The 15,791-nt window shown below is 42.8% G+C and overlaps 1 protein-coding gene across 2 annotated transcripts in view; it reads right to left on the bottom strand.

Annotated features, from left to right (window-relative positions):
* The window catches only part of TSHZ2 (teashirt zinc finger homeobox 2), a 185,099-nt gene extending 169,949 nt beyond the window's left edge, over nt 1-15,150 (bottom strand). The window contains exon 1 of one of the 2 annotated variants that reach the window (XM_073682742.1): nt 14,763-15,150. Coding sequence is in view for 1 of the 2 variants with exons in the window: in XM_073682741.1 (XP_073538842.1) it covers nt 14,763-14,802 (40 nt within the window). In the remaining variant the exon portion in view is untranslated. The remainder of the gene's footprint in view (nt 1-14,762) is intronic. The other variant, XM_073682741.1, reaches the window with a different exon arrangement.
* Nucleotides 15,151-15,791: the final 641 nt, after the last annotated feature.

Genomic DNA, 15,791 nt, shown 5'->3' with positions numbered 1-15,791 from the left:
TTCAAATTAGTGAAAAATGGATGAAAATTTAACCGATCCATTTTCCATAGACTTTAATGTTAAAAAAAAAAAAAAAGGATCCAGGTGAAATCAGTTTTTTAAGGTGGGCAAAAAAGTTGTGTCTGCACAACTTTTTTGTCAACGGACTGCTGCTGGATCCGTTCTAACGGATGATTACTGGACATGCAAACATGGCCTAAGGCTGAGTTCACATGTCCAGTTATCATCCTGTTGAAATGGATCCAGGAAACAAAAATACTGCATCAGTTTCGAACTTTTGTGTCCGGCTAAAATAAATGATGCTGGATCCTTTTGTTAAATCATTGAAGTCAATGTGGAAGGATCAGTTAAAAAGTGCATCAGTTTTACATCAGTTTGAGGCCACGTTCACACGTTCAGTATTGGGTCAGTATTTTACAATCAGAGGGAAAGTATAATAGAAACACGTCACCACTTCTGTATTTATCACCCACTCCTGGTTTTAGCTTACAAATACTGAGGTAAAATACTGACCACATACTGAACGTGTGATCGTAGCCTGAAACTGATCCAGTATTTTTGTTTACTGGAACAGTTTCGAATGGATGATATAATGGGACATGTGAACTCGGCCTAAGGACTTATTCAGATTGCAAATTTTTTCACGTACAAGAAAAACAGTCCTAGTTTCAGTAATGATTTTGTTCAGAGTTTCATCCGCTTTTCTCTGAGAAAAAAAAAAAAGTCTCTCTAGCTTATCTAGTAGTCCATGGAAAACGGACAGCACTTGGATGGCATCTGAGTGCAGTCTGATATTTTTCACAGACCTATAGACCGCATTGCCAATTTTGATCCGACAATCGGATCAATATCGGATGTGTCTCTGCTGTGTTGCATGGAAAACTTGTTCCACAAAGAGAAAAATTGTACATGTGAACAGCCCAATAGACTATCATAGGTACAAGTTATATCCGTGTAAAACACAGACAGAACTCGTACGCGAAAAACAGCCGTCTGAATGAGCCTAAGGCTATGTTCACAAATTGCATTTTTTCAGCGTTTTTTCTGCAGCAAAACCTGATCTCTTGCCAGGAAGTTGTTCAGGATTTTGCTTGTTTTTTTGCTGCGTTTTTTTCACTGTCCTTTATGCATGTACATAAAGTTCAGTGGAAAAAAAATCTCATTCTATTTCATCAGGTTTTCGCACAAAAAACGCTGAAAAAACTGACACCTGGGTTTTTGGTGCAGTTTTTCACCACCCATTACTTCCAATGGGTGAAAAATGCTGAAAGAAGTGACATGCTCTATTCTGCAAAAAAACATGCAAAGCACAAAATACTGATGAAACAAAAACCAAGGTGTGAGCATGAGATTTCTGGAATCTCATAGACTTTGCTGGTACTGTAAAATGCAGCTGAAAATTTGCATAAAAAAAAAACTTATCCAAAAAATGCAGAAAAAACACAATGTGTGAACATAGCCTTACTGTCATGTCGCATCTGGAACAGCAAACATAGGAGTTTCATTATTTGTAGTGTAAAAAGGCAAAGGAAATAAAGGCGATCTGCCATAATTCTGATAATCCAGCACTGAACTGTAAATAATCCAGAATAGTACAAGTCCTATTTGCAAATTGGACACGACTGTGATCTAACACCGATGAGGCCTTCAGATGTTCTTAAAGTCTCGACCAGTTCAGTTCTGCAGAAACCAATAGTTAATGGGCGGCATGGGGAAGTGGCCGCCAAATTTGCCTTAATAAAATATCCTGGAAGTAAGTGGGGTCATTTGTGGACACTAGCTGGTTTAGTCTGCAGCCAGCTTTACCTCCTGGACCCCCTGCCTCAAATGTAGCTGTAAAATCAGGACAAAGCTCTTCCACTATCACAGGGTTTCTCTTCTCTCGGATTACAGACATCAGGTCGTTATGTCGGCTCAGACGACACAAGGTCAAGGTGGTAAAGCACTGTTAACACAAGGAGATTATCAGGATTATGAGCCATGGTGACAAATAGTAATCCCCGGCCATACTTACAGCCAGCGATCGGACCCCGAGAATAAGAAAACAGTGTTATTCTGGGGAAACGTTGTGGGGAAAAAAAAAGAATCATCAAATCTGTCAAAAAAAATCCATGTAACGGGATTACATTTAATCATTCCATGCTGAAAAAAATCAAGATTTACGGTTCAATCCAACATTTATCATTTTTTCATTTTCTGTTTATAGAAAGTCAATAAAAATATTGTTTACATGATAAGGCCGAAAACGCATAGTGATCCTCTGTATCAGACGCAGGAGTGCACTGATACACCAACGAGCCCTGCATTTGTGTCCACCGGAAAGGTTTTCATCCTGCGCAGACAAACAGCGACGCATTCTACTACATTTTTAAACCTATTTCTTATGTTTCTGCTTGTTTGACAAGTAGGCGTGGCTTAGAGGGAAAACGTGTGGCTCAAAATGCAAAAAAAAGTGTGCCAAATTAAGCTCAATATACACTTGCCAATAGGTGGTGTAAAGTGTCTAAGGATGCAGCAAATATATGGTAAATTGGTGCTTTTTTAGACGGTCAAAAATTGGAGATCTAACAAGTAGTATTCAACCCCCTGCAGATTTAGCTGGTTTGATAAGATGCAAATAAGTTAGAGCCTTCAAACTGCAAACGAGAGTAGGTTTTATGAACAGAAGCATAAATCTTACAAACCAAAAAGTTATGTTGCTCAGTTGAATTTTATTAATTTTTAAACATAAAAGTGTGGGTCAATTATTATACAACCCCTATGTTTAATATTTTGTGGAATAACCCTTGTTTGCAATTACAGCTAATAATCGTCTTTTATAAGACCTGATCAGGCCGGCACAGGTCTGTGGAGTTATCTTGGCCCACTCCTCCATGCAGATCTTCTCCAAGTTATCTAGGTTCTTTGGGTGTCTCATGTGTACTTTATTCTTGAGCTCCTTCCACAAGTTTTCAATTGGGTTAAGGTCAGGAGACTGACTAGGCCACTCCAACACCTTGACTTTTTCCCTCTTGAACCAGGCCTTGGTTTTCTTGGCTGTGTGCTTTGGGTCGTTGTCTTGTTGGAAGATGAAATTACGACCCATCTTAAGATCCTTGATGGAGGAGCGGAGGTTCTTGGCCAAAATCTCCAGGTAGGCCGTGCTATCCATCTTCCCATGGATGCGGACCAGATGGCCAGGCCCCTTGGCAGAGAAACAGCCCCACAGCATGATGCTGCCACCACCATGCTTGACTGTAGGGATGGTATTCTTGGGGTCGTATGCAGTGCCATCCAGTCTCCAAAAGTCACGTGTGTGGTTGGCACCAAAGATCTCGATCTTGGTCTCATCAGACCATAGAACCTTGAACCAGTCTGTCTCAGAGTCCTCCAAGTGATCATGAGCAAACTGTAGACGAGCCTTGACATGACGCTTTGAAAGTAAAGGTACCTTACGGGCTCGTCTGGAACGGAGACCATTGCGGTGGAGTACGTTACTTATGGTATTGACTGAAACCAATGTCCCCACTGCCATGAGATCTTCCCGGAGCTCCTTCCTTGTTGTCCTTGGGTTAGCCTTGACTCTTCGGACAAGCCTGGCCTCGGCACGGGAGGACACTTTCAAAGGCTGTCCAGGCCGTGGAAGGCTAACAGTAGTTCCATAAGCCTTCCACTTACGGATGATGCTCCCAACAGTGGAGACAGGTAGGCCCAACTCCTTGGAAAGGGTTTTGTACCCTCCACGATCTTGTCTCTGATGGCCTTGGAATGCTCCTTTGTCTTTCCCATGTTGACCATGTCTGAGTGCTGTTCACAAGTTTGGGGAGGGTCTTAAATAGTCAGAAAAGGCTGGCAAAAGAGATCTTTAATCCACACATGTGAAGCTCATTATTCTTGGTGCCTGAACTACTTCTTAATACTTTAGGGGGACCAAACAGAATTCTTGTGGTTTGAGGGGTTGAATAATAAATGACACTCTGAATTAACTTTTAACGTTTTTAAAAAAAACAAAAAAAAAATTTGCTGCAGTGCATTTCCCACTTCCAGGCTGATCTACAGTACAAATGTCACAATGCCAAGTTAATTCCGCATGTGTCAACCAGCTAAATCTGCAGGGGGTTGAATACTACTTGTAGGCACTGTATATATATATATATATATGTATATATATATATATATATATACAGTACAGACCAAAAGTTTGGACACACCTTCTCATTTAAAGATTTTTCTGTATTTTCATGACTATGAAAATTGTACATTCACACTGAAGGCATCAAAACTATGAATTTACACAGGTGGAATTATATACTTAACAAAAAAGTGTGAAACAACTGAAAATATGTCTTATATTCTAGGTTCTTCAAAGTAGCCACCTTTTGCTTTGATGACTGCTTTGCACATTCTTGGCATTCTCTTGATGAGCTTCAAGAGGTAGTCACCGGAAATGGTTTTCACTTCACAGGTGTGCACTGTCAGGTTTAAGGCTGTGTTCACACGATGCGTATTTCATGCGTTTCCGCGGCGTTTTTGCAGTTGCGTAAACGCCGCGGAAACGCATGAAAAACGCATGGTAGAAGGGAAGCAATGTTCCCCAATGGAAATCCGCATGTGCTGTGCCCATGATGCGGATTTTTCCGCAGCGTTAACGCTGCGGTCAAAAATCCGCAGCATGTCAATTAATTTTGCGGAAACGCGGCGATTTCGCCGCCATTGACTTGCATTAGAACGCGCCAATTCCGCAAGACTGCATCTGTACTTGCGTAATTGGTGCGTTCTAATGTGCGGATGGTACCCGGGTGTGGAGGAGAGGAGAGTCTCATCCACACCCAGGTACCATTAAAAAAGCTGTAAAAACAAGAATAAAATAAAAAATAAATGTATTCTTACCATCTGTCGGCCCGCGCAGCGCTCCCGCTTGGTTCCCGGCACTTGCAGTGAGTTGTAGGACCTGCGGTGACGTCAGAGTCATGTGACGGGTCACGTGACGCTGACGTCGGCAGGTCTTTCAATTCAAAGTTGCCGGCGAGGGAGAACAGATTGAGCAGGACAGCGCGGGCCATCGGAGGTAAGTATATACACTCTCTCGGTTCACACTGTATAAATCCATGCTGTTTGCATGGATTTATATAGTGTGACCTAGTTATCAAGCACTTTCCAGGTGATGCTAACATCGCCTGGAAAGCGCTTGTCAATCTGCATGCGGAAACGCATGTGAATCTGCATGTGGATCCGCATGTATTCTGCAGGAAAAACGCATGCACAATCTGCATGCGTTTTTTCTGCCAGGGAGATGCAGAAATGATGCAGAAATTTTCTGCTTCATTTCTGCATCGTGTGCACATACCCTAATAAGTGGGATTTCTTGCCTTATAAATGAGGTTGGTACCATCAGTTGAGTTGTGCAGAAGTCAGGTGGATACACAGCTGATAGTCCTACTGAATAGACTGTTTGAATTTGTATTATGGCAAGAAAAAAGCAGCTAAGTAAAGAAAAACAAGTGGCCATCATTACTTTAAGAAATGAAGGTCAGTCAGTCCGAAAAATTGGGAAAACTTTGAAAGTGTCCCCAAGTGCAGTTGCAAAAACCATCAAGCGCTACAAAGAAACTGGTTCACATGAGGACCGCCCCAGGAAAGGAAGACCAAGAGTCACCTCTGCTTCTGAGGATAAGTTTAGGAGCTCAGATTAGAGACCAGGTCAATGCCACACAGAGTTCTAGCAGCAGACATATCTCTACAACAACTGTTAAGAGGAGACTTTGTGCAGCAGGCCTTCATGGTAAAATAGCTGCTAGGAAACCACTGCTAAGGACAGGCAACAAGCAGAAGAGACTTTATTGGGCTAAAGAACACAAGGAATGGACATGAGACCAGTGGAAAACTGTGCTTTGGTCTGATGAGTCCAAATTTGAGATCTTTGGTTTCAACCATCGTGGCTTTGTGGGACGCAGAAAAGGTGAACGGATGGACTCTACATGCCTGGTTCCCACCGTGAAGCATGGAGGAGGAGGTGTGATAGTGTGGGGGTGCTTTGCTGGTGACACTGTTGGGGATTTATTCAAAATTGAAGGCATACTGAACCAGCATGGCTACCATAGCATCTTGCAGCGGCATGCTATTCCATCCGGTTTGCGTTTAGTTGGACCATAATTTATTTTTCAACAGGACAATGACCCCAAACACACCTCCAGGCTGTGTAAGGGCTATTTGACCAAGAGCGAGAGTGATGGGGTGCTACACCAGATGACCTGGCCTCCACAGTCACTAGACCTGAACCCAATTGAGATGGTTTGGGGTGAGCTGGACCGCAGAGTGAAGGCAAAAGGGCCAACAAGTGCTAAGCATCTCTGGGAACTCCTTCAAGATTGTTGGAAGACCATTTCCGGTGACTACCTCTTGAAGCTCATCAAGAGAATGCCAAGAGTGTGCAAAGCAGTCATCAAAGCAAAAGGTGGCTACTTTGAAGAACCTAGAATATAAGGCTGTGTGCCCACTATGCGTTTTCCAACCGTTTATGCTGCGGAATTTCCGCAGCATAAACGCTTGGGAAACGCTTGGTAATCCGCCCCCCATGGTCCTCAATGACAAGCCGCAATGTCAATGCCCATGCTGCGGATTTTTCGCAGCGTTTATGCTGCGCTCAAAAATCCGCAGCATGTCCATTAATTTTGCGGACACGCAGCGTAATCGCCGCCATTGACTTGCATTGAAACGCATAATATCCGTGTCAGTACATTTGTACACACGGATATTATGCGTTTCTATGTGCGGATGGTACCCAAGTCCGGAGGAGAGGAGATTCTCATCCAGACCAGGGTACCATAGAAACTGTAAAAAAAAGAATTTAAAATAAAAAATAAAGTTTATACTTACCTTCCGATGTCCTCCCGGTGTTTTGTGTGCTCCGTCCAGTCTCTTGCAATGCTCACGCTGTTGTGAAGGACCTGCCATGACGTCACTGAGTCATGTGACCCATCACACGGCTCAATGACATCACCGCAGGTCCTTCACAGCAGCGCGAGCCGCTCAACACACCGGACGCAGTGGAGAATACACCGGCAGGACACCGGAAGGTGAGTATAAACTTTATTTTTTTATTTTTTACCATTCTTATTCTTTTTAGTAACTTGGTCACACTACTATAAATCCATGCTGGTTGCATGGATTTATATAGTGTGAACAAGTTGTCAAGCACTTTTCCAAGTGATGCTAAAATCGCTTGGAAAAGAGCTTGATAACCCGCATGCAGAAATGCATGCAAAGACGCTTGACAAACGCTTCTACCTGGCGGGAAAAACGCATGTAAAAAACGCATGCGTTTTTCCTGCCAGGGAGAAGCGGAAAAAATATGCAGCATTTCTGCATCGTGGGCACATAGCCTAAGACATATTTTCAGTTGTTTCACACTTTTTTGTTAAGTATATAATTTCACATGTGTTAATTCATAGTTTTGATGCCTTCAGTGTGAATGTACAATTTTCATAGTCATGAAAATACAGAAAGATCTTTAAATGAGAAGGTGTGTCCAAACTTTTGGTCTGTACTATATATATATATATATATATATATATATATATATATATATATATATACACTATTCAATTTTTTTTGTGTTGAAGATGATTTCAATCCCAACAAAAATCTTTATTTTCTGGATTTTCTCACGCTCTGCTATTTCTCATCAAGGACCATCATTGTGGGGTTGTATTCATACCCGATGTTGCAAGACCAAGAATTTTTTCACAGATCCTGGTGAATTTTTGGGCAGATCAACTAACCACTTACCCGACAAGTCCAAGTGATTGTGTCCTGACTTGCTCGAAATCGGTCCGCAATCCCTCCATGCATTCTCAGCCTCTGAGCACACATGCATCAACCAAAGTATTCTACAAAACCCTATGGCTACTAACCGAGACCAGTGCACCCGATATATGGTGCCTGTCCCAAAGCTGAGCATAAATTGTTCCAATCGTGTCCATCAGTTGCGTCTCTTCTTCACGGAGACCAATGCACCAGATATACGATGACTGTCCTACAGCAGAGCATCAATTGGATCCATCACTGAACAAAACTGGGATATTTCCAAAAACATATCCAAAAAGGCAGATTATGACATCCACAGTCCTCGTACGTGATGACATTTTTTTTATTGATCTCTTATGCGAGTTAGAAGAATTTGGCAATTTTTTTGCTTCCAAACTTTTGTAAAAAAAAATATATATTTTATTTATTTTTTTTTTAGGGGGGGGGGCATTTTTGTTTTTTAAAGCAAGATAAAAAAAAAAAAAAAAAAGCATGCATCAATGAGACTAAAATTCCAGGTATGATCCTGCATGACGAACCTCGGTATTTAGAGTCGCTATAGGTCTATAAATCGTCAATTTACACCCCTTTTTAAGCTAATCTCTGACGCTCAGACAAGATCAGGTAGTTCTATCTGATGATTGGTGAGTGGAATTGACCGAAAGTCATTAGATCACCCATGACGGTGTCGGGAGAAAATAATAGCAAAATTAAGTTCCCAGAGGGGGGGGGGGGGGGGAATGTGCAAAATTAGCCTTTGCAGAGTAAAATCCGTGTTGTCATCCACAGCATTAATTGACATGCAGCGGATTTTAAAATTGTAGCTCCGCTCAATTTACGCTGCGGATTTTCTCCACAGTATAAAACGGAGATTTTGGGAACTAATACAGAAAGTCTTTTACCTATGCAAATCCACATAAGAAAAATCCACCCTGCGGGAGCGTACACTGAGGGTCAATGAAACTCCCCGTGTGCCATTAATATCCAAACATGCTGGCAGAGCTTTGCATGATTTTTTTACATTACAGTTAAGAATTGGGAAAAAAAATATATATATATAAAAAAATGCAAAATGAATAAAATAAATAAAACAAATTCTAAAAATATTAAAAAATATATTTATTAAAAAATCCATTTGTAATATATTTGAATGCAGTTTTTTTTTGTTTTTTTTTTAATGCCTAAAAACTGAGAAGATAAAAATAAAAGGCAGTGAACAGGTCTGTGGTATCCACTGAAAGCAGAGCACCAGGTTAGTGAGTGCGTGCGGTGCAGATATGATGTGACTGTACATCCGGGACTGTAGGTTACATGTAATGCTCAGGCCGCACGCTGTGGCACTATCCTCGCTCGTCTCGGCCCTGTGATTTCCTGTGCCGATTAGAAAACGCGTCGCCCCCTCCTCTCTAAATTGTTACTTTCTGATACACTATTTCTGTCATAAATCTGCTCTCGTCTAAACACAGAATTTCTTCGCCCATCAATTCTCTCATGTGGAAAATTTAAAAACTGATTCTAAACACCAAGGTTACCGGCAAACAAACTGCGCATAAATTAATAGCGAGCGGTGAGAGTCGGCACCGAGAAGCCATTAGCAGCGACAGATGAAGTTATTTTTGAAGTCAGGGATTTATCTTCTCACATCCTTTTTTATTTATTTGTTTTGCTTTTTTTTTCCCCCTTGTTGTGACGCGGTCGGTTCCGTAATACCAGCGTGAAGCCGGGCGCCCGTCCAAAGCGGGGGACGATCCCATACAACAGAGCAAGGACCCACATCCACGACGGGATGCTATTGGGTTGGGGGGGGGGCAGGGATTTCCAGCTCGTTAGTGGCGCACATCTTCTGTATATAATCATTACCGCACGAAAGGTACCCTCCCCCCGTCTAACATTTTGGGAGAGGATGGGAGGCTTTATTTAGTATAACTACCAAATATCAAAAGAATTACAATGTGTGGATATTCAGCAACAATTTCATCAATGTGGATTTCAATTTAACTACAGAAAAGATGCAAATAATAAAACCAATTGCATTCTCCTTTCATATTGATCTTTTAGATAATGCCCCAATAATTGGTATGTGTGGGTGTGTGTGCATATTATATATATATATATATATATATATATATATATATATATATATATATATATATATATATATATATATATATATATATACACACACACACACACACACACACACATACATATTTATGTATATACACATTTATATATATATATATATATATATATATATATATATATATACACACACACACACACATATATATATAGCACAACTGTGTATGTGTATACTGTATGTTTAGCTATAGTGTGTTAATATAACTATATGTACACTACTTCCTACAGTGTAATATACATTATATATATGTACATATACACACACGCACACGTATGTCTACGTCAAATGTATAAATGGGGAGTATGCCTATATGTATACATCTCTTTACGTAGGTTAACCATATCGTGCCCTGGTACAACTGTGTGCACATCTCTCTATAAGTACAGTGTATGCATATAGTTGTACACGGATATCTATAGAGTCTGTGGGTATTAGTATAGGTGTACATCTCTCGCTCTATATATCTAAATCAGTGCATTCTGGAAATATATAGGCATTTGTTTATACCTATACATTGATAAGAATATAACTATAAGGGTAGATGGCTCCTTCTCTCTCCGGGTGTATAATACTACATATTAAATACACATCTAGAAATATATACACATATGTATATATGTTAGTATAACAGTATGTATACTTTTCTTCATATGCCAGCGAATGGAGAACAGTCTATATGCTGTTATACTAATAGATTATATATATATATATATATAATTAGTCTAACAATATATATGCTTCTCTCTATTTATGTGTGAGATATATATATATATATCTCTCTATCTCACACATAAATAGAGAGAAGCATATATATTGTTAGACTAATTATATATATATATATATATATATATTATACACATGCATATATATGTTGGTATAGCAGCATATACCCTTCTTCATATGCTGATTATGTATATACATATATTTATTTATGTATGTTTGTATAACAATAAGTACACTTTTCCCTATAAATATATACATACATTTTTTAAATGTATAGCTATGATCTGAGTATAGCTGTACACACACACATATATATATATATATATATATATATATATATATATATATATATATATATATATATACACACACATACATACATACACTCTTCTATACTAATATATATTGGCAGTGTACACAAAGTCACGGACCCTCATATGCCTGGCGGTGTAACGATTCCTGGATTGTACAGTATAACCATTTCGGCATTAACCCTCTCCTTGCCGATGCACTGGAATGTGGCACGTAATGGCTCACCCCCACCACCCTTCGCCGCTAAAGGAGAGCACCACGACTGTATTAAAATGTCTCGGTGGTAGCTGCGTCTCAGGAGGACGGTTAGACATTATCATTTACTAATCCATGGTAAGTGGCCTTTCTCCTTCTGTAAAGTGTTCGGCCGTACAATTCATAATCTGAGTAAGAGGGTTAATACTCGCCTCCCGATACCAAAGATGAAGAAAATCAATAGACGACTTAAAACAAATCTGCGTCTCAGCTGTCTCATTCAATCAGCCTAGCACAGACCAGATTCAGTCACTTGACTTACGATTAGCATCAAGTGCAGATACAGCCCCCCCGAGTGCCCCCCATTAAACGCAAGCGGGTAACTTACAGGATGGAGAATCGCCCCCACTCCTCCCTTTCCTAAGAAATAATCAATGGCTTCCAGTTAACCAAGATGACCGGTCCTTGATCCAGAGACACTGAGCGCCTCCATATAACAAAGTGTCACAAGAAAGAGGGGGCACGGACTTCCTGTGACCACCGATGTGATGTCCCCCACATTAACGCCACCAGCAAAGAGACTAACAAACTCATCAATGACGAGACGAATGGCTGCAAACAACGGACATTATTTGCATCATCGACATCATTTATAAGTTTAACAGTTTTGTGGTGAAAATTTGGGAACATTTTTTTTTTTTAAATTGCGCCACAATCCGACAAGTTGAACAAAGAACGTAACGCATGGAGGAAACGTCCCGCTCCTACATAGTCCAGGAGACCGGTGGGATGCAGTGACGAGTTATTACAAGATGAGGGTACCTCAGGGAAAAATATATATATATAAAAAAAAAAATTAGTTTGGCTTTTGTGAAGTCCGATGTGAAAAGCTGGAGGTAATTTGCCCTACACTGAGGGGGGGTGTGGACCCTCGGGCCTACTGTCCCTCACATACAAATTTATGAGGAAAAAAATAAAAATCAGCATCCGATTTTACCCCAGTTCCACTGTACGTAGAGCCCAGTGATTTATCCACAGGATTTCCAGTCAGAGGAGACATGTCGCGTAATTACGGAGCCGCTGCCCGCGCACTGGACACGACGCAAGACGGACTGGTTAAATTATAATCTCTTACGGTAATAATAGTGGCCGTCTTGGGAAACTACTTTATACGTTAAATTAGTGGACTGGATAATGAAGTGGTCGTGCGCCATATCGATAAACGCTTCACACCGATCACATGCCGCCATGAAGACGGTTGCTGTTCACTTGAGCCGGGCCTAGGATTACATTACGTTAGCCCCAAATACAGACTAACGTTCAATGAACTGACCATCGGTCACAAGAGCGCAGTAAGGGGGCGAAACACAGAGCAAAAGCGCAAACCATAACCGGAAAATAATTCTACTGGTGTAATCGTAATATAGTGTTAATATTGTGGGGGCTCGTACAGCAGATATAAGGCAGGATTAATTATATATAATATCAGGGAAAGGGGCTTCTCAACCAGCAAAGGCAATATTCATGAATTCACGAGATTCTGCAACGGTCGAAATTTAATGTGTAATCTTCGTCTCCAACAATCGCTTTAAGAAAATTACTGGGGTCCACTGCCTCCCCCCCCCCCTATAAATAAAACTGTACATTCTGCTCCTTAATTAACCTACACACAGTCGTACGAGGAGCACGTTGCAGGTAGCGTCGATGGACTCAATCATCTCCGTGTGCAGCCACCCGATGGATGCAGCACAGGACGCAGAAGGGGACGGCGGACCCTCGGAAAGAAGAGGTTAAAGCAGAACTCTCCCCCGGACATAAAGTTATCCGCCAACCCCCCCCCCCCCCCCCAACCCTTTTCTTGGCAATCGCTCATAAAATATTCACAGCGTGCGCACGGCGATTTTAGCTGTATGGTGTTTGCATCAATTTACTTCAGCGGAATAAAACTAGCCCACCGCGTGAATATATTTGCATGCGTTTGTGTAATCCTGAAATTATAGGCTTTAGGTCGTCCTTACGTCACCGCAAACAAGGATCATCGGGGCTCAGGAGAAGCGGCGACTGCGACGAGGGAACGCTCCATATTAAACAATTAAAGGTAACGTATCTGGACCGTAAAAAAATATATATATATAATGAACAAGGGGTGAGCTGCTGACGCCCCCTCGATGTGTACGATGTCCTGGCCGGCCCAGAACGTGGCGACATAGTCTCCTCACTTCTTGCTGGAAACCTTTCCATTACTCATTAATCAAATGGCAAACGTCCCTTCTGCTTCTGGAATTTTAGATGTGACCGACTTACTGACTCTAACGTCCAATTAACCTTCGTTCCTCTTTTCTTTTGTTTTTCGCCCTCTCCCTTTAAAACTTTTATTCCCTCCCGAACACAAAACAAAATTCATAGTAATATAGACCTGCCCAAAAAATGACAAAAGAATTCCCTCACAGGGGTCAGAAGCTGCTGTGCCCGGCCGAGCCTTTATTGTCCTTTCTTATTGAGTGCGGAGGCTTATATAACATGCCAAGCTCACAGGGAGCGCGGACCGGATGGGCAAAGAGGCCAAAATATAGGAAAAGCCAAAAACAAATCCAGGAGTTACCAAGCTCTGTCCTGAGGTGGCCAGAAGTCTACAACCCCGCACGTCTGCCCAGCCACCGCTACCCCGATTGAATTAGCCGACGACCCAGGAGCGCAGATTTTATTGTGAAATTAACGAGGCCGCCATGTCTCCTGCCCGTGAGCAGTTTCTTCACGAAACAATCAATAAACCCCACGGTGGGTACAAGGAGAACAGACAAACTTGTACCACCAGCCAAAAACTTTCCGAGACGCTCCTAAGATCTTGTAGCTGGCACAGGGTGGGGGCACCGGAAACTTTACTACATTGTCCCTGTATCCCATAAACGTCAATGTTTTCACAGAATCGTTCCTGCTTTTATTAACCCCTCATAACTCACACCCCCTTTGGGCTTGCCCCCCCTTGGAAATCTGTGCCGGGGGTCCTCAACAAAACCCAAATCCATGACGAATTTCCATAAGTGACCAGGCCTGTCACAATGATGGGACCCCCGAAAAACATAAAAGTCATGCAAAATTATCAAAGTTATTAATTTTAACAAACTCTCACAAAAAAAAAGCAGACTCCCCCCGACTTAGGGGGGGGGGGGGGGAGGAGTCAGGTAAGAGGATCCAGAGGGCAGTGTCTGTCACCAGCTCCCTCCGCCACCAGTTACCATGGCGAATGATTTATTGATAGCCATCAAAGAATAAAGAGATCAAAGGCGGTCACATGACAGGCGATCAATCATGTGTCACATCCAAGATGGCAATCATCTGGAAAGCTGGGCTCCACCAGAGGGTGCGGCTGGCAGGGAACAAGCAACTTGTGTACAGGACAGAGGAAGAAATGTGGGAAGAGTGGAGGAAGGAGAGGAGAAGAGGGCATCTGGCAGTGCCCGGGTGACAGCAGGACTGCCCAGCAGTGCCCAGGTGACAGCAGGAGCAGGGTGGGCACCAGCACATGCAAAGTTACAAAGTGTAAGGAGAAAGTTGCAGGAGGGGGGAGGGGGTGACATATGACCAGATTGCTGCCAGTGCTTACCTGCTGCCCGTTTTGGTGCCTGCTGCTTCCTCCTGGGCATCTCTCTCTCCTCCTTCTTCTTAATCCAAGTCACAAGTCAATGGCGAGAAACCATGAGAAATAAACGGGAGGCAGAAGTGTCGGCGGCCGGTGGCGATGTGCAGCCTCCTCGGTAATCATCCGACCGGGGGTGATACAAGAGAGCGCTAGCGGGCAGGGGCACGGCGGCTGCTGTCAGATGCCAGCCCGGAGTGAGTGAGATGGGCAGAGGCAGGCGGCACCGGAGCCTCTTCAATCACACATGCTGCAAGCAGCACAGGCGGCGGGGGAGGCGATCATCCATCTACTGAACAAACTGAACATTCCCAAACTCCTCCCCGGCTGATGGCAGGGTGGGGACAGAGGTACGCAGCTCCCCTGCCGGCTGCTGCTGCCAGTGCTGCCGCCGGCCGAGGGGCCGGCACTGCACGGGTTACTACCTGCAGCGCCGGGGTCAGCGACAGGTCAGTGCTGCCGACACCTGCAGGACCGGACGGAGGGGAAGAGGTCACCCCCCGAACTAGCCCACACTTAACTCTTTAGCTGCTGCCAGCTCTTCTGCAGGGGCTGCTCGTGTCTGCGTATGGTCCAAACTCGCCAATGCTAGTCTATGGGTCCGTGATGAAATCGGACATCCGTCTTTTACCAACTGGTCCTTGGAAGATGGAGAAACCTCCATTAAGATTTTTGTGGGTTTTTTACCGACCTCACACGGACCGAATGTGGAAAAATCACAGCGGCCGTATTCCAGATGAGATTCAACTATTCTAGACGAGGGGTGCGAAATAAAAATCAGATCAGCTGAATAACGACTACACTTCAATCCGACAACCGTATTATTGATCCAAGTGCGATCCGACAAAACATGAGATCACCCAGGGACCAATGTTATTCTATGGGATGATGCATGTGTCCGACTTTTTCAATGGACAGAGCCGGTCCGGAAAAAAAAAATCGCAGCATGCCCGGGTTGGATCTAATATTCAGATCGCACTCGGCCATGCAAGCCAA

The sequence above is a fragment of the Phyllobates terribilis genome, unplaced genomic scaffold, assembly GCF_046119375.1.
Source record: "Phyllobates terribilis strain yellow unplaced genomic scaffold, ASM4611937v1 Scaffold_5__5_contigs__length_657084704, whole genome shotgun sequence".
NCBI classification, from domain to species: domain Eukaryota; kingdom Metazoa; phylum Chordata; class Amphibia; order Anura; family Dendrobatidae; genus Phyllobates; species Phyllobates terribilis.
This window is presented reverse-complemented; position numbering and strand designations above follow the sequence as displayed.